This window comes from Trichomycterus rosablanca, chromosome 5 (genome assembly GCF_030014385.1).
Source record: "Trichomycterus rosablanca isolate fTriRos1 chromosome 5, fTriRos1.hap1, whole genome shotgun sequence".
NCBI classification, from domain to species: Eukaryota; Metazoa; Chordata; class Actinopteri; order Siluriformes; family Trichomycteridae; genus Trichomycterus; species Trichomycterus rosablanca.
This window is the reverse complement of record NC_085992.1, coordinates 33,245,929-33,264,739: the sequence shown is the minus strand read 5'-3', so window position 1 is coordinate 33,264,739 and position 18,811 is coordinate 33,245,929. Positions and strand designations below refer to the sequence as shown.

Here is an 18,811-nt window from a genome sequence, read left to right as displayed (position 1 = left end):
CACAAAACAACTTGTTTATCTTTTGCATGTTTCACTGTAATGTTAGATATATTACTGAAATTAAACAAATAAAAACAAAACAGCCTATGCTAAATACATGTACAAATATAGTAACCCTGCCTGTCATATTTGCTATAAAATTAAAGTGGGGCAAGTAGCAGTCAGTCGTCTGATTTCCAGATCTACACTCGTGTGTAGCTAAACCATGGACAATGCAGAAAAAAGAACACGCCAATTATTATTTGTAATAAACACAGGGCCAACAGATTTCAAGTCTTTTTAATGGTGGAAAGAAACTATAAAGTCGGTGTCTGAAATCCTTTAGTTTACTACTTTTTTCAGCTTAATGAATACTAAGTGTATTTAGAAATGTTCAACGTGCCATGATGGATTGGTGTCCTGTTCAGGGTGTGAAGTGAAACAAAATGTTCAGTGTGCATTGTGTTGTGAAAGTTTTTAAGTCTGTGTTTCAGGCCTTTTAACAGTTTTTCCTTCTTTCCTATAAATGAGAAACTAACCAGGCTAGCAGATCAAATTCATACATTTATAATTTGATATTTTCTTCATCTGGTGTTTTGCTGCATTGCAATAAATTTTTACTTAACGCTACAGTGCGATTCAGACACCACACAGCTTTACCACATATATATTACACTGCTTTTTAAAACCACCATTTCTAACTGCTTCCTTCTTTTTCTATATCTGATGTCTGTATTTTACTTCATTGGCACACCACACAAGACTTATCAGGCACACAGCTAACTATGACACCAGATTAGTGAGGCAATGGAAACAAATGCAGATCATAACCAGCTACTAACCTCAGTCTTAGCTAAGCTCATCTCATTATATCATTCCTGTTTTCACAGTTTACACAGTCAGTTGTTCCTCCTCTATTTTCTCCCCATTCGGACCATCATCTTCCTTTTCTTATCTGGGCCTGGAACAAAGTGGGTGAGATGACAAACAGGAAGCAGCAAAAAGTGACAAGCAGCATGATGCCTATAAATGTCTGACCTATTAGACCATGTTTTCCATTACAACTATTTATTCACATGATGTATTAATCATTTTTCAAAAGTTTTAATAATGGGGGCTTGGCAATCAGCATTTATTCTACTTTTGCAGTGCTGTTACGAACAGGTGTGTGCTTTTGTGACACTACATACTACTTCAGCTACATACAAACCAAGCTTGTGATGAATACTTGACACGTAAACCTGACAACAGGTGGATGGTTAACATGTCATTGATTGCTTTAAAACAGGGGTGTCAAACTTATTTTCACCAAAGGGTCACATCTGCATTATGGTGGCCCTCAAAGGGCTGATTGTAACGTATCCTGCTGTGATTGCAGTCTGCTTTTGAAGTCTTCTTGTTTTTCTTAAAGACTACATTTTGTGTTTGGTGTCAAAATGCCAAATTTATACTGTATATTTATAATGTATATCTACATTTATATTGTACTCCTTTATCACAGACACAGCCTCATAACACAACAGACGTACTGGTTCTTCTTGAAGCACAAACTTGTATTAACTTTCTCATCTTTTATTAAATTATCTTCCTTCTGCTTCAGTTTTCTCTTCTTGTACATTTTGGGATTATTTGTAAATATTTCTCAACATCACTTGTTGGAAAACCGCCTCAGTTAAAAGCTGATGTGGAAATACTGCCATCTAGTGGTGGTATGCGGTCACTTTGCGGGTCACAAAATCGGCATGCATTGTGGGAGATGCAGTTAAAATTAAGCAGAAGTGGTGACTAAAAAACATGTTTAAACATTTATTGATTAAAAAACTATATATTCCTTTAGTGCAACTTTGCAATGTCATTTAACTTTGTATTAATCAATTTACCAGCTGGTGCAGCAATTTAGCACTCCAGCCCACCACTACTGGACTCAACTAGTTTAGGACACCAGCCTAAATCTTTTCTTTTGCACATCTTTGTCTAGCTGCTTCACATGTGTCAGAGGATGCGTGTCCTAGCCTGTGGTTCCCCTCACATAGGGAAATTTACATATACATATACATATTGGGTGCGGCAAATTCTACATCTTCATTTCACTAATTGCACCTGGTTTTATTATAAAAGATGTTGCCAAGCAAGTAATTTCACCCCCATTATCTCCATTTCCACACACACAAAGATGGCCAACTAAAATTTACACACAAGCCTATACTCACATAAGAAAGTACTCTGGTCAAATAAAAAATAATCTTTGTTTAAAAACAACAGAACTCTTTGGCAACTATTCATCTTGTCTAGCTTGAAAAAAGTAGGGTTTGGCATATAAAGAACACCATACCCACAATGAAGTATGAAAGAGGAAGCATCATGATGGACAGCTTCTCTGCTTACGGTTTAAGGGTTTTACACAAAATCAAGACATCACAAATGGTTAATTGTACTGAGACATACTAGATTTTATCATGACATGAAACCTGGATGTTTCATCAGCAACAAAACAAGAAGTTGATCTGGTCTAATAAATAAGTACAAGGTATCTTCTGACCTGATTCCTAAATGTGTCTTTTAGAGGGAACCTTATAACCTTTAAATAAAAACAATGGGCAAAGACAAATGTCTCAAACTTAAAAAAGGCTAACTATTTACCATAAGCAAAGGTGTAATTGCCAACAATGACTTTGTAACGATGTACCAGCGTTATGAATTTGTGTTTATACTTATAATTAAATACTTTTTTGTTTATATTTATATCAAATGTTTATCATATACCCACTTTATAAAAGTGAAAGAAAACCACTGACAAGCAAAGTGTATAACACTGATTATCTCATGAAAGGTGGGATAAATTTGGCAGCAAATGAAGAGTCAGTTCTCAAAGTTGATGTTTTGGAAGTAGGAAAAATGGGCAGTGTTACTTTGATACATACCATTTACATTTGCAGCATTTAGCAGATGATTTTATTTTAAATGACTAATTAAATACATTGGGAGTTAAGGGCCTTACTCAGGGGGCCAACAATGGCCAGCAGTGGGGCTACTTAAACATTGAGAGTACATACATTAATAATAATGATATTTCCTGATGTCTGCAGCCTCATTTAGCAGGTTAAAGCACCCTAACACTGCAAAAAGTGTTTAGAAATGGTTTGAGGAATATAAAGTTTATTGTTGAAGTGGCCATCTGTGTCATCTGTGCATCAGAGCATCTGTGGGATGTGCTGGACAAACAAGTCGTGTTCATGGGGCCACACCTCAGAACTTACAGGACTTACAGGATCTGCTGCTAACATATTGGTGCCAAATACCACAGGACAGCTTACATGGTCTTGTGAATTTCATGCCTCAAGGGTCAGATATGTTTTGCTGGTAGAAGGGGGGACATAAATCATAGTAGGCAGGTGGTTTTAAGTTATGGCTGATCAGATTTATATTGTTACCATAATGTAAAAAGACCATATATTATGCCACCATATATTACTGGAACTGCACCTCTGATAATACAGCAACATTTTATTAACCAGCGAAAAGTTTTATTTTCCTGGTGATATCCTTACCAATTTCCACCGTAATATCTTAATCCATTCATCAGCTTCTACACCAGACTTTGCACACAGATAATAGGTCCTCTCAGGGAACACTAGACTGCCAAACGAAATCAGAGAAACAAGGAATAGTGTCAAAAGTTTATTTTTTAAAAGTTGCCGTAAACTATGGTAAGAATGTGTGGTGAATGTCTATAAGGTGGGCTGTAATGTGTAGTTTTAATGGTGTTTGGGTGGTATGGAAAGATTAGTGCCAGCTGCCCTTTCTGCCTGTGTTTAAGTGCTTCTAGTTTCAATTCCTATTTCACAGTCTGGCAGACAGGAATAACCCCCCACACACACAACTCATAGCAATTATTTATTCAAAGTACTGTGTAAATTAGTGCCCTCACCAAAAGCAGTTCACTCTCTCCTGACTGTAATCAAACTGAACTGCTGAGCATGCGGTTAGATTCAGGGTCCGAATAGGCTCAGAAAACTGATCAAAAGAAAAGGGACAAAATGGCATTATTAATTTGACACTGCATACATTAAAACATAGTGCAAAATCTTCTTAAACTCACCATTCTGTCTTTGAAGTACTTCAGCTCATATCTGTTTAGGGTGAACCATCTTTGTTTCCAGTTCTGAGAAAACATTAAAAACAATCAATCAATAAACCAAAACTGGGATCTTCTCACCATTAATCATTTACCACCAGTAAATTAACTTGGAGTTGGTGTGTTAGCGGAACATCCCGCTGCGCCACCTGGGTGCCTGAGGTTCCCAATTTTAATGTGTGGGGCTTCCCAAAAATTAATTCCTCTGTTCACAGCACCACTAAAGGAAAAAGGAATCATAAAGCTTGACATGGTCATGGTCAACAGGTGATATAAATTAATAATATAAAGAACATTATATGCTTCCAACATTGCAGCAACAGTTTAGGCAATGTAATTTCCTGTTCCAGCATAAATGTACCCTTGTGGGCAAAGCAATATCTGTACAGACATAAAGAAAAGCTTGGCTTAAAGAATTTCCAGTGGCCTGCACAGAGCCCTGACCTCAGCACCACTGAACAGCTTTTGAATGAACTGGAACATCAGTTAAGGCTTTCCCACAGACATACTTCAGCATCATGGGAGAGGCCTTCTAAGAAGAGTGGCTGCTGTTATAGCTAAAAAGATCACTCTGTTTTAGAAATGGGATGTCCAACAAACCCATGGTCAGGTGTCTTAATAATTTGGGCCACATAGTATACTTCCAACCATATAACTTTATAGGTAATCTAAACAAGAACAATAATAACAACACTAGTGATAATGATCTAGAACAGTATTAAAATATACTTAATTAAAAGTATTATAAAATTTTTGGCTATAATGACAGGTATGTCAGTTTGGAAACCACAGGTGTACAATGTAAGCAAGTAAAAACTTCACAATGGGTCAGCTCACCTTTACAATAGCTCCTTGCTTCACTAGATAGCCTTCTTTTGTTCCTAGCTGCAGAAATATACACAGTAAACATAAATTATATTTCCAAAATCTATGTTATATTCATCTGAAATGCTTATTCCTAAGTCGATTATTTAATTGGAAATACAGTTTTAAATGTAAAATACAATGTACATGTTTGGGTTCCTGTTGTCTCCTCCACACCATAATAACAGACACACATTCTGCTTAAACTAACACAACATTTTTCCTTTTCATGACTTCAGTGAATACATTTATTTATTACTTACAGTCCAGGCAAAAAAGTATTTGAAAGCTTGTATTTAACCTTTATCCATCCAATTAAAAAATTATGCTCACCCACAGAAGTCCCAGTAAATTACCAAAAAAAAGTCTATTAACAGCAACAGAGAGGACACAATTTATGATTATTGATCGGAATGGACCGGCAGCAAAGGCCTATGGATAAATATGTCCCCCCACTGGCCGTAAGATATGAAAGAGGTTAATATCTGGTAGAACCTCCTTTAACAGCTTCTAAACAAACATGCATACATCTGAGAAGGAGGACAACCACTCTGAGACTTCTTTCATTAACAGTATAAACAGTCAATTTGTATTTCTTTCTTATAGTGGACTTACACAAGTTGATTATTTTTACTGTTACACGTGGGTTCTCCTCACCAATGTCAGCACTGCATCTTGTGCTCTAGGTGTGATTTTTGCAGGACACCTTTTTTTTTTTAGAGTGTAGCAACTCTACTGCATTTCCTCTAATTGTAGATCTCTAGCAAAACTTTTGAATGGTTTTCTAGCTTAATGTGTCTTAGATTTAGAAAAGCTGTAAATTAATAATTACATTATTAGTTAGACAGAATGAGTTTGACTGTTATTACTACTGGGTGAATTGCCGTAATTTTAAAGTAATTCACCTGGTAGTTTTAACGTTTAAAACGTTACATTATTACCTAATTCAGTAAGGCTCATGTACAGAACAAAGCAGTTATTTAAATGGTATGTTATGTTAATGGTGTATGTGAGATGTTAGTAACATACTGATGGAGCACTAAGAACCAGATCACATTCACGCCGGCCCGTCTGCATAGCAGTGTGCACACATACAGACTCATAAATGGATGGCTCCTCCACCTGCCGAGGGTACGGGAACCGCAGCACTATCAGGTTACCTATGCAGATATCACAACAGAGACAGAAAAATTGCCATCAAGTACATGGATAAAAAGGCACAGTGCATTAATAGCATGCATTAATGCCACCACAATTCTAAAACTAACTTATAATTAGTTAACTAAGGCTATAACTAATGCCTGCTACTGCCTACTAATTAATTAAAAAGTAAGTAAAATAAAAATGGCTATAACAAAGAAAAAAATCAATGTTAGAGCATGGTGACGAAACAGGAAATGAAAGAAATACATGTGTTAACACATCATAAATTGCCCAGGATTTACTCTAGGTTTGTCTTCTGCTCCCATTAGAGCTCACCACAGCAGATAATTCATCTCTATTTCACCCTGTCCTTAACATCCTCCTCTGTCACAACAAACACCTGCATGTCCTCCCTCACTACATTCATACACCCCCTTTTTGGCCAATAAGCACAGATCAGTGGAAATTTTTTTTTATATATTTTCTTTTATTATTATTTAATTATTATTATTTTTTTTTTTTAGTTTTCATAATAACCACCTCCCTTGACCGCATGCCTCCTGAAAAAAAAAACGATTTTAGTACATTTATTAGACATGCAGTATCTTCACGTTTTGCACAATACTCCCTTATTTATGTATGTATAATGAACAGAGTAAAAGTTGTGTGCTGCCAACAACACAGCATTGAATGTTAAGGCTTATGTGCCAGTTTTATAGACGACTATACAGCATCCAGGCATAAACTGCATTATCAAAGGAAAGTGTGCCTAAAACAACATGAGACAGAGGCCACTGGAGAAAGCTGACCCATCTGTGCAGCCAACCAGATGAAGGCGAACTGACAAAACACAGATGATTACAGATACGCAAGACAGAATTTAGTCAAACTGCACCTGAATTCTAAAACAAAAGGCTTAGTGCATCACATCCTTTGTATTTGTGCATGTAACAAACCTGTCTCACTCCCTAGTAGAGGCTGATTGGCTAGGTGACTGGTGAAATCCTGGAGAGAGGGGAAATCATTGAATCCAAAGGAATACCTGCCGTGGTGCCTCTGCACATTAAAGTGTTTCACCGAGTCCTTTGCTCTGTGAATAAAAATGAAATACACACCAGTAAATGGTGAAACTGCACAAACCTAGAAGCTACAGGCCTCCTTAGAATTATTAGTAAACTATTGACTGCAATTACACAGTCTAATGTGTAATATAAAAACCTATGAGCAATATTTAAATCATATTAAAAACACTGACTGTAAATGAGAAGAAGGAACTGAAACCGATTTAAAATGAAAGACATAAAAAAACTTTTGCTCAGTACCAGATGTACTTTAATTCTGTGAAATTTTCCATTCATCCACCTACATCTTGTTATCTTGAGGCAGTATCTGCTTAAATAGCATTCCCTAAAACATGTAGTGCACTAAAGGTTTACACTGCATTCTATATAAAGAGCGCAACTAATAGAAAGTACACATCAGTCTTTGCACATCAGCCTGCAAGTTATAGTTCTGATACAGATGTGTTAAAAATAGCAAGTTTTTTTTTTTCTTTAAAAACTCAAAAAATGTATGTATAAACTGAAAAAAATGTTTGAGGTTTCACTTTACTTTAAATTACTGAACTAATATTTAGTGGCAGAACAATTGTTTCCGAGATCTGTGTTGTATGGAGTCGACCAACTTCTGGCACCTCTGAACAGGTATTCCAGTCCAGGATGATTAGACTACATTCCACAGTTTTGGGTTTTGCCTCAAAAAAACACGTTTCAGATATCAGCCCACAAGTTCTCTATGGGATTGAAGTCAGGGGATTGGGCTGGCCACTCTATTACCTCAATCTTGTTTGTCTGTAACCAAGATGTTTTGGGTCATTGTCATGTTGAAACACCCATTTTAAGATCATTTCTTCTTCGACATAGGGCAACATGATCTCCTCAAGTATTCTGATATATTTAAACTGATCCATGATCCCTCGTATGTGATAAATAGGCGTAACACCATGGTATGAAAAACATCCCCATATCATCATTTTGTACCACCATGCTTTACTGTCTTCACAGTGAACTTTGGCTTGAATTCAGTGCTCGGGGGTCGTCTGACATACTGTCTACGTCCACTGGACCCAAAAAGAACAATTTTGCTTTCACCAGTGCACAAAATGTTGAGCCATTTCTCTTTGGACCAGTCAATGTGTTCCTTGGCAAATTTGAACCCATTCAGGTCTTTTTCTTAACAACGGGACTTTGCAAGGAGTTCTTGCTGGTAAATTGGCTTCACTTAATCATCTTCTGTACTCACTGGGAACTTCAGATGTTCCTTGATCTTTCTGGAGATGATCATTGACTGAGTATTTGCCATTTTGGCTATTCTTCAATCCTTTCGAACAGTAGTTCCACGCTTCCTTCTGCGTCTTTCAGGTGTTGGTTGTCACTTCAAGGCATTTGAGATCATTTTAGCTGAGCAGCCTATCATTTGCTGCACTTCTCTGTATGTTTTTTCCCTCTACAACCAACTTTTTAATCAAAGTACGCTGTTAATCAGAACAATGTCTGGAACAACCCATTTTACCCAGTATTTCAGAAGGAAATGCGCTATGACCAACCTGTGCAACATTTGCCCCCCTCCTACCTTAAATAAGGGACAAAATTGACACCAATTCTTCTGCAGAATGAATGACTTCACCAATTGAACTCCTCACTGCTATTATTTTGAACAAGCCCCTTTCAATCAATGCTTTGATTACTCAGAATGAGTGGGATGCATGTCCTAATTGTTGGGTTTGTTTTGTTTTCATTACTCTATTACACTTTCAAGTAAATTATTTGCTATGTAGAAATATCACTTCTACTAAAAACAGTGATTCATCAGGTTAATGGTGTTGGACTGCTATTTTTTTGAACACCACTGTACATATCAAACATAACTGATTCATGGTGGTAATTAATAATCAACCTTGTGTAACTCTCCTACACAGATGTGTTTGTAAATGTAATTGTGCCTTCAAAATTAAGTAACTTTTTTATAAGCAGTGCTTTTCCTAGACAGTCTGCTATAAACAGTGTGTTAATACAAGTTTGAAATAATTAATGCCTTTATTTACAGTGCATTTGCTAAATCACATTTTATGTTGTGTTATGAGTAAAATGCTACATAATAAATAAATATAAGATTCAAGTAATTCGATTATTTGGATGAGCATGTTTGCCTATGTACTATGGTTTTATTTATTTAAATGACTTTGCTGGTCATTGTTTTACCTCAAGATCAACAAAAGACCTAGCTATCAAAAGATCTATCATCACTGAAATGTGGCCTGGAATGTCAGAAATGTCAGCAAGTAAGATTACATGTTTATCAGATGATATACTGAGTAAACTGAGCAAATATTAGGTAAACATGTTGGTCTTTGGGAGTAAGAATAAAAGAACAACCAACCTTACAGAGAGGGCAAAGTATTCAGGTCCCTTGTTACTGTTTCTGAGCAGAAAACTTCCATCTATACCGTTGGACATGAGCAGAGCCTCAGCTGCATGTCGAGACAAATCGTAGTGGTACCAACTGAAGGAAATAAAGAGAGAGAAATCTAATCTTAATCTTAACTGAGGTTTACTACACATTAAACTGAGAGATTACTCCAGTGTTGCATTAAGGAATGTTTTGCCCAACAGATTACATCTAAGCCAGACCTGAGTGTTGTGTATTTCTTGTGGTATCACTAATCTTCCACTGATAAGCACCTTACAGTTTGGAGTTTACATACACTTGTAAGACATGTACATTAAATGTCCTAAAGTACGTGGGCACTTAACCATATGCACATACTACTGCCCTATACAATGTAATTGAAAAGTCGCTGGTTCAAGCCCCACCACTGCCAGGTTGCAACTGTTGGGCCCTTGAGCAAGACCATTAACCCTCAATTGCTTAGACAATATACTGTCACAGTACTGTAGGTCGCTTTGGATAAAGGATCTGCTAAATACTGAAAATGTAAATGTACTATTGTGGGCATTTATATAAAGTTGCCCCCTCCCCATTTGGAATGCGCTACATGTTTTGGAATGTTTCTGTGGGATTTTGGGTCCATTTATTCAAAAGAGCACCAATATTGGACTACAATGTCTGGCTTGGTGCCAAATTAATGCTAAACATATTTAATGTGTTAGGTCAGGACTGTATGCGGGGCGCTGGAGTTCCTCTACACCAAATTCAAACCATGTTTTTTATAAACTTTTGTGAACAGGTGTATAGTCATACTGGAAACTTGAACTCAAAGTAATAATTAGGAGGGTATAGCTCAGTGGTTAAGGTACTGGACTAGTAAACAGAAGGTTGCCGGTTCAAGCCCCGCCACCACCAAGTTGCCACTGTTGGGTCCCTGAGCAAGGCCCTTAACCCTCAATTGCTCATCGTGTTCCGCTCATTGTGTAAGTCGCTTTGGATAAAAGCGTCTGCTAAATGCTGAAAATGTAATGTAAATGTAAATATAGTGCATGTCCACACAGTAATAACACCATGGTGTTATTGTGAAACTTGACTACACTGTGTACATTTATTGACACTGTTCGAATTCACAACATTTTTGGCATGTGTACAGGTGTTGATGTGTTTATCCTCTCACCCTTTAACAGTGCATCAGTACATTTCTACACACAAAAATACCTGCCTGACATGACATTTTTGTAGCAGAAAGATCACAGTATCACTGCTCTCTTATTCAAAACAGATCTTTTCATTTGATAGAAATGAGGAAGTTTGCTAAACAAGATAAGAGATTTCATGTGTTCTTGATCCAAATACACACAATAAGGGTTCTGGCACCCAGCAGAAAGCAATTTTTATACAAACATGTTTATCTTTTTTTTTTAACAAAAGCATTATACATGATGACATGTACTACTAACATGGTGACATGTACTAGGACCATAATACAAAATGACAAACTGTGATAGTGGATCCAGGCTATTTCCTTCACCAACACCGTAAACTAACCTTCTTTTAGAAAAACAAAAACCTGCTCATGCCAGTTATGCCAAAGTACAAATACAAGAGCTTACAACAAACAAAGAGTGTTTGAGATTTGGCCGGTCTGGCTTCAGAACATTCAGTGTTTGCATCTTTGTGCATTCTAGCATATCTGAACTGAGCCTTATTTCCTCATAGTTTTAATAAGCAGCTCTATAGAACAGGGGGTTTTCCACATCAACCGTTAATAGATACAAAGCAACACTGACACTTATTAGCCTGGCATTTAAATATCCATGTCCTTTTTTTTCACATTTTTGGTAGCAGACCATGTACACTACATTACCAGACAAAATATGTAGATTAGCAGACATGTACATGTTCTCTTTTATCATACACTCAAAGTGTAAGTACATACAGTGTATCACAAAAGTGAGTACACCCCTCACATTTCTGCAAATATTTCATTATATCTTTTCATGGGACAACACTATAGACATGAAACTTGGATATAACTTAGAGTAGTCAGTGTACAGCTTGTATAGCAGTGTAGATTTACTGTCTTCTGAAAATAACTCAACACACAGCCATTAATGTCTAAATAGCTGGCAACATAAGTGAGTACACCCCACAGTGAACATGTCCAAATTGTGCCCAAATGTGTCGTTGTCCCTCCCTGGTGTCATGTGTCAAGGTCCCAGGTGTAAATGGGGAGCAGGGCTGTTAAATTTGGTGTTTTGGGTACAATTCTCTCATACTGGCCACTGGATATTCAACATGGCTGAGGATGTGAGAAATAGAATTGTTGCTCTCCACAAAGATGGCCTGGGCTATAAGAAGATTGCTAACACCCTGAAACTTAGCTACAGCATGGTGGCCAAGGTCATACAGCGGTTTTCCAGGACAGGTTCCACTCGGAACAGGCTTCGCCAGGGTCGACCAAAGAAGTTGAGTCCACGTGTTCGGCGTCATATCCAGAGGTTGGCTTTAAAAAATAGACACATGAGTGCTGCCAGCATTGCTGCAGAGGTTGAAGACTTGGGAGGTCAGCCTGTCAGTGCTCAGACCATACGCCGCACACTGCATCAACTCGGTCTGCATGGTCGTCATCCCAGAAGGAAGCTGACGCACAAGAAAGCCCGCAAACAGTTTGCTGAAGACAAGCAGTCCAAGAACATGGATTACGGGAATGCCCTGTGGTCTGACGAGACCAAGATAAACTTGTTTGGCTCAGATGGTGTCCAGCATGTGTGGCGGCGCCCTGGTGAGAAGTACCAAGACAACTGTATCATGCCTACAGTCAAGCATGGTGGTGGTAGCATCATGGTCTTGGGCTGCATGAGTGTTGCTGGCACTGGAGAGCTGCAGTTCATTGAGGGAAACATGAATTCCAACATGTACTGTGACATTCTGAAACAGAGCATGATCCCCTCCCTTCGAAAACTGGGCCTCATGGCAGTTTTACAACAGGATAACGACCCCAAACACAACCTCCAAGATGACAACTGCCTTGCTGAGGAAGCTGAAGGTAAAGGTGATGGACTAAACCCAATTGAGCACCTGTGTCGCATCCTCAAGTGGAAGGTGGAGGAGTTCAAGGTGTCTAACATCCACCAGCTCCGTGATGTCATCATGGAGGAGTGGAAGAGGATTCCAGTAGCAACCTGTGCAGCTCTGGTGAATTCCATGCCCAGGAGGGTTAAGGCAGTGCTGGATAATAATGGTGGTCACACAAAATATTGACACTTTGGGCACAATTTGGACATGTTCACTGTGGGGTGTACTCACTTATGTTGATGGCTGTGTGTTGAGTTATTTTCAGAAGACAGTAAATCTACACTGCTATACAAGCTGTACACTGACTACTCTAAGTTATATCCAAGTTTCATGTCTATAGTGTTGTCCCATGAAAAGATATAATGAAATATTTGCAGAAATGTGAGGGGTGTACTCACTTTTGTGATACACTGTACATTTGTTAGAATTGGTCTTCATCCAAGCGACAGTTGTAACAGTGACACTGGACAATCTCCTTTGTAGTGTGAAATAAAAAGCAATCTTAACAGTTTTAATACCTTCCTCCACTGTGTGGGTTTCTTCCAGTTACTCATTCACTCACTTCCCAAAAACCTGCCAGTAGGTCAACTAATTTAAATTGCAGTCGTGATTCACTGCAGTGAACTTTTAAACCCAATTTAGAGTGGATGCCAGTCATGAATGAATTGTTTTTAGGACAGGCTCTGGACCCATTGTAACCATCAGTATGATAAAGCAGTTACTGACTATGAACTAGCAGCTTGATTTTTTATTTTTTAGATACTTTTCTTTCTACATTACTTTTGTGCTCTGTTTGGAAAGTGGATTTTCTCCCATTCCTGCTTAGTATTACATTTCAGCTCCTCAACAGTACAGGGTCTCCTTTGTCATATATTTCTTACATAATATGCCACACATTTCAGTGGGAGGCTGGTCTAGACAGTCTGTACTCTCTTCCTATGAAGCCATGCTGTTGTTACCTGTGCAGAATGTGGGTTGGTGTTTCTATTTTAAAACAAGCATAGCTGTCTCTTAAAAAGTATCTTGATGGCAGCATATGTACCCCTCAGCATTATTGGGGCCATCACTAATGTGCAAATTACCTATGGCACTAGCACAACCCCATACCATGACAGGAACTGAATTTAGAACTTTTTTTAAACAAATGAGATGACGCTTTTCCTCTTCCACACTTTGAAATGTGGACTCGTCAGACCACAGCACGTTTGCACTTTGCATCAGTCCATTTCAGTTTAAACCCAAAGAAGTTTATTTTTAAATGTTGTTAATATGTAATTTCCACTCTGTGTACTAGACTTTTAACTTGCATTTGTTTATGCAGCAAAAAACTGTGTGTAATGACAAAGGTCTTCCAAAGCATTCAACTTTGCCCAAAAATTAGAGAGGCCTTTTGTGCAGTATTTATGGTGGAATTCGTTTCCTGGAATATGAGAACATCAGTGTTTGCACTGTAAAGTGCACCTGGTCATGTAAACTGCCTCATATTCGTTGGCTGCTAATAGGCAATACGAAACCATCACTAGACCCTTAATTAACACAATGTTCAAGTCAAGCAGCTTTTATAGACTCCCAATAAATAGACTTATGGAATAACTTAGGTATAGAAGAAAGAAAGGACATGGCTGGAACTCCTAAATGACTGCCTATCATTTTCTTTTCTCCTCCTTGATGAATCCTTGCACTCACCTTCTCCCCATTTCCTCCACTGCTCTTCACATTTTGGTTTTCCTAAATTAACAAATAAAAAAGGGGGGGTTCGACTGCCACCACAAACAGGAAGCCAACAGCCAAATATTCTCCGTTTCCATCCTTTTCCTTACAGTCTCATAACCACTCTTCATTCACTACAGTTAAAGGAGTGGCCGTTATTCGTAAATAAGAATTAAATGTAAAACCTTAGTGCAGACAGAAGTATATATTTGTCCCTTTTTAACTCTTAATCTAACATAAGGTTTTGCTCTTGAAAAACACATGGCAGAAATCTAAACAATTTAAAGCCTTTAATGAGGTAAATTGTTCATCTCCTCAATGGTTACTCACTATTATATCATTATGGGTTTTATTTATTTTGTGTTTTAATAAATCCTGGCAGCAGTAACTGTAGGCTACATACCATGTCTCCACTTAAGAGATGACAAACTTGATAAACACATTAAACACACAAAATGTATTAGCTTTATGTGTGATTGCAAAGAAAAACATTTCATTTGACATCTAAAATACATATTACACATGTGAAAGCCTCTGGTTGATCTAATTTTCCTGGATATAGAGTGTTCGTTAAAAAGATCAGGATTTGAAAAACACATGGCAGCAATCTAAACAATTTAAAGCATTTAATGAGGCCCAGGGCGGTCCATTTCCATAAGAGTTAATTATTATTATGGGTTACATTTATTTTAAGTTCATCCCTTGTATTTACATATGGTCCACAGATTTTAATAAATCATGGCAGCTGTAATTGTAGGCTACATACCATGTCTCCACCCTAAAAATGATAAACTTAATAAACACATTTAAAATGTTTAGCTTTATGTGTAATTGCAAAGAAAATAATTTAAGTGTACATCTAAAATACATGTTACACATGTAAAGGTCTAATTTTACTGGATACAGAGTCTAAGTAAAAAAAGACAAGGAAATATCTGGTGCAAATTTGACCAGAAAAACAAAATGCTCCCACAATGAAGAAACTTATTCTTATTCTAATTCTGTAACATATTGTAATATAACAGGTAATTTTATTATGACTATGGCTTTAAAATAAATCAAAATATATCCTAAGTAGATCCAAGCCATGCCAACAAAATGCCCACTTTCCATAACAGCCTATTTGCATTATTATTTTTACTTCTGTTTAATTTCTCTTTTTGCCACGATAAAGTGGTTTGATACTTAATTTTAGTGTTCTCCCTAATCAGTGTGGGTTTTATGTGTGTACTATAGTTGCCTCCAACTCTTTAGGGGGCAGCTGTAGCCTAGTGGTTAAGGTACTGGACTAGTAATCAGAAGGTTGCTGGTTCAAGCCCCATCTCTGTCAGGTTGTCACTGTTGGGCCCTTGAGCAAGGCCCTTAACCCTCAATTGCTTAGATTGTATACTGTCACAACTGTAATTGGCTTTGGATAAAAAAAAGCGTCTGCTAAATGCCGCAAATGTAAATGTAAAAACATGCAGAAGATGGATTGGCTGGTGTAAGCTGTGAGTGAGAGTAAGTGAATGAATTCGTGAGTGTGTTTTGCCATGTGTTAACTTGGCACCCTGTCCAGGATATAACCTGTAGCGTTAAACCCAGTGCAACCCTAAGCAGAATAAAGCTCTTACTAAACCACAGCAGAATCCAGTCTGGCTACATTCCTATAAATGTAGATCAGAACCTAAAACTTTAACAGCTTGACGTTTTGTTATTTGTATCATTAATATTTATTTATAAAATGCACAACTCACCCAACTGTCTGCAGCTCGTCCATATCGTCCGAGTCATTGCGTGTGGAACTGCAAACGCTCATTTCTTCTTTAATGAGATTAAAATAGACTCCACGCTAAATAGCTCAGAATAGAACCTGTGTGGTACAACTGCGGTGCAAACCTGACAGCTGTAAAGAGGAAACTGAACTGACACGCCCACGCAGTTACGTACTCGCTCGTGGACACGCCCACAATGCTGTTGAGAAAGAGGAGTGTAGTGTAGCTAGGAATACTCAGAAAATTCCTCTTAAATGCTACTCATTGGACCCCTTATCTCACCATGGTGCTCACTAAGATCTTTGTTAACCTGGTGTTTTATTCCTAATTGTAAACTTTTGCTTACATTTTATCTGCAGCAAGTGGGTGCCTCACAGCAACATGGCTCCTGCCTACAAGGATGTATGCCTTATCTTCCCATGTCTGCATGGGTTCCCCTGGGTGCTTTGTTTCCCCCACACCTACTAAAACCATGCCCATAGTTGAACTGGCTACACTTAACTGACTTTAGGCGTAAGAAGGCTGAACGCCTTCTCTAGTGTTTCCAGGTGGCGCAGAATCCATCAGGACCATAAAGCGGCTAGTGTGAATGAACGAATTACCCAAGCATACCCTGTGCCTGTGTGGGATACCTTATTTATTTTACAGACTTTGTTTACATTCATGACAGGACAGGTAATTACTGGTTACAGTTATTTATCAGTTCAAGTTTTTTAATGTCAAACACAGTCAGGGCAATTTTGTATCTCCAATTCACCTTTGGACTGTGGGAGGAAACCGAACTCCAAATGGGGTTTTGTTTTCCCCCAGTTCCTAAAACATGCCAATACTTGTATTGGCTACACTCAGTTGACTTTCGGTGTGAGAAGGCTGAACACCTTGTCCAGTGTTTCCAGGTGGTGCAGAACCCATCACGACCCTGAAGAGGCTAGTGTAAATGAAAGAATTTCTTCAGCATACCCTGTGTGGTCTACCTTATTTATTTATTTTACACACATTGGTAACATTCATGGCAGGACAGGTAATTACTGGTTACACAAGATTCATCAGTTTAAGTCTTTTAATGTCAAACAGTCATGGACAATTTTGTATCTCCAATTCACCTTTGGACTGTGGGAGGAAACCGGAGCTCCAAATGGGGTTTTGTTTTCCCCCAGTTCCTAAAACCATGCCCATAGTTGAACTGGCTACACTCAACTGACTTTAGGTGTAAGAAGGCTGAACGCCTTCTCTTGTGTTTCCAGGTGGCGCAGAACCCATCACGACCCTGAAGAGGCTAGTGTAAATGAAAGAATTTCTCATGCAAACCCTGTGTCTGTGTGGGCTACCTTAATTATTTATTTATTAGCATTTTAACATCATGTTTTACACACTTTGGTTACATTCATGACAGGACAGGTAATTACTGGTTACACTAGATTCAACATTTCAAGTCTTAATGACAAACAGAGTCATGGACAATTTTGTATCTCCAATTAACCTTTGGACTGTGGGAGAAAACTGTAGCTCCCAGAGGATTTATTTATTTATTAGGATTTTAACATCATGTTTTACACACTTTGGTTACATTCATGACAGAAACGGTAGCCACTCGTTACACAAGATTAATCAGTTCACAAGTTTAATGTCAAACATATTCATGGACAATTTAGTATCACCAATTCACCTCACTTGCATGTCTTTGGACAGTGGGAGGAAACCAGAGCTCCCAGAGAAAAGTCACACAGACACAGGGACAACATGCAAACTCCACACAGAAAGGACCCTGACTGATCAACCTGGAAATCGAACCCAGGACCTTCTTGCTGTGAGGCGACAGTGCTACCCACCAAGCCACCATGCGACTGGTGTGGGCTACCCAAAGGTACTCTGGCTTTCTCCAGTTTACCAAAAGTACAGAGTGGTTTGGCTACTCTTTGCCCCTGGATGTGAGTATAGGATGTATTCCTGCCTTGCGCTTAGTGTCAAATATAATTAGTAAAATGACACAAATCAATAATAATGACCGGCACAGTAGCACAGTCTGTTTGTTTACTAGGATTTTAATGTCATGTTTTACACTTTGGTTACATTCATGACAGGAACGGTAGTTACTCATTACACACAAGGTTCATCAGTTCACAAGGTTATATCGAACACAGTCATGGACAATTTAATATCTCCAATTCACCTCACATGTCTTTGGACTGTGGGAGGAAACCGGAGCTCCCGGGGGAAACCCACACAGACACGGGAAGAACATACGCCACACAAACTCCACACAAAAAGGACTCGGACCGCTCCACATGGAAATCGAACCCAGGACCTTCTTGCTGTGACGCGACAGTGCTACCCACCAAGCCACCGTGCCACTAGTTTGGGTTACCTAAAGGTACATTGGCTTTTTACAATTTGCCAAAAGTACAGAGTGGTTTGGCTACTCTTAGCCCCTGGGTGTGAGTATAGGATGTATTCCTGAGTGGCACTGCCCCTAACAAAGATGATTAGTAAAATGACACAAATCAATAATAATGACTGACACAGTAGCACAGCATATACAGTGGATACCACACAGCACCTGGTGTGCAAGAGGTAGGAGACAACCACCTTAAGAGTACTTTAAGTAAACATATACAGTGGTGTTCAAAAAAATAGCAGTCCAACACCATTAACCTGATGAATCACTGTTTTTAGTAGAGATGCTATTTCTACATAGCAAATA

At 38.3% G+C, this 18,811-nt stretch overlaps 1 protein-coding gene across 2 annotated transcripts; it reads right to left on the bottom strand.

The window, feature by feature from the left end:
* Positions 1 to 105: 105 nt before the first annotated feature.
* On the bottom strand, positions 106 to 16,172 carry dapp1 (dual adaptor of phosphotyrosine and 3-phosphoinositides). 2 transcript variants are annotated; one of them, XR_010012464.1, is made up of 10 exons: positions 16,093 to 16,172; positions 9,560 to 9,682; positions 7,078 to 7,211; positions 6,008 to 6,138; positions 4,952 to 4,999; positions 4,079 to 4,141; positions 3,908 to 3,993; positions 3,528 to 3,615; positions 822 to 940; positions 106 to 198 (listed from the first exon to the last, which is right to left on the bottom strand). XR_010012464.1 is itself a non-coding variant. In XM_062996029.1 (9 exons), the coding sequence occupies exons 1-9, from the start codon at positions 16,152 to 16,154 to the stop codon at positions 917 to 919; spliced, it is 759 nt and encodes a 252-aa protein (XP_062852099.1). In that variant the 5' UTR covers positions 16,155 to 16,172; the 3' UTR covers positions 106 to 916. The 2 variants fall into 2 exon arrangements, 1 of the variants encoding a protein (XP_062852099.1); XM_062996029.1 differs by having other exon boundaries at positions 106 to 940.
* Between the last annotated feature and the right edge of the window lie 2,639 nt (positions 16,173 to 18,811).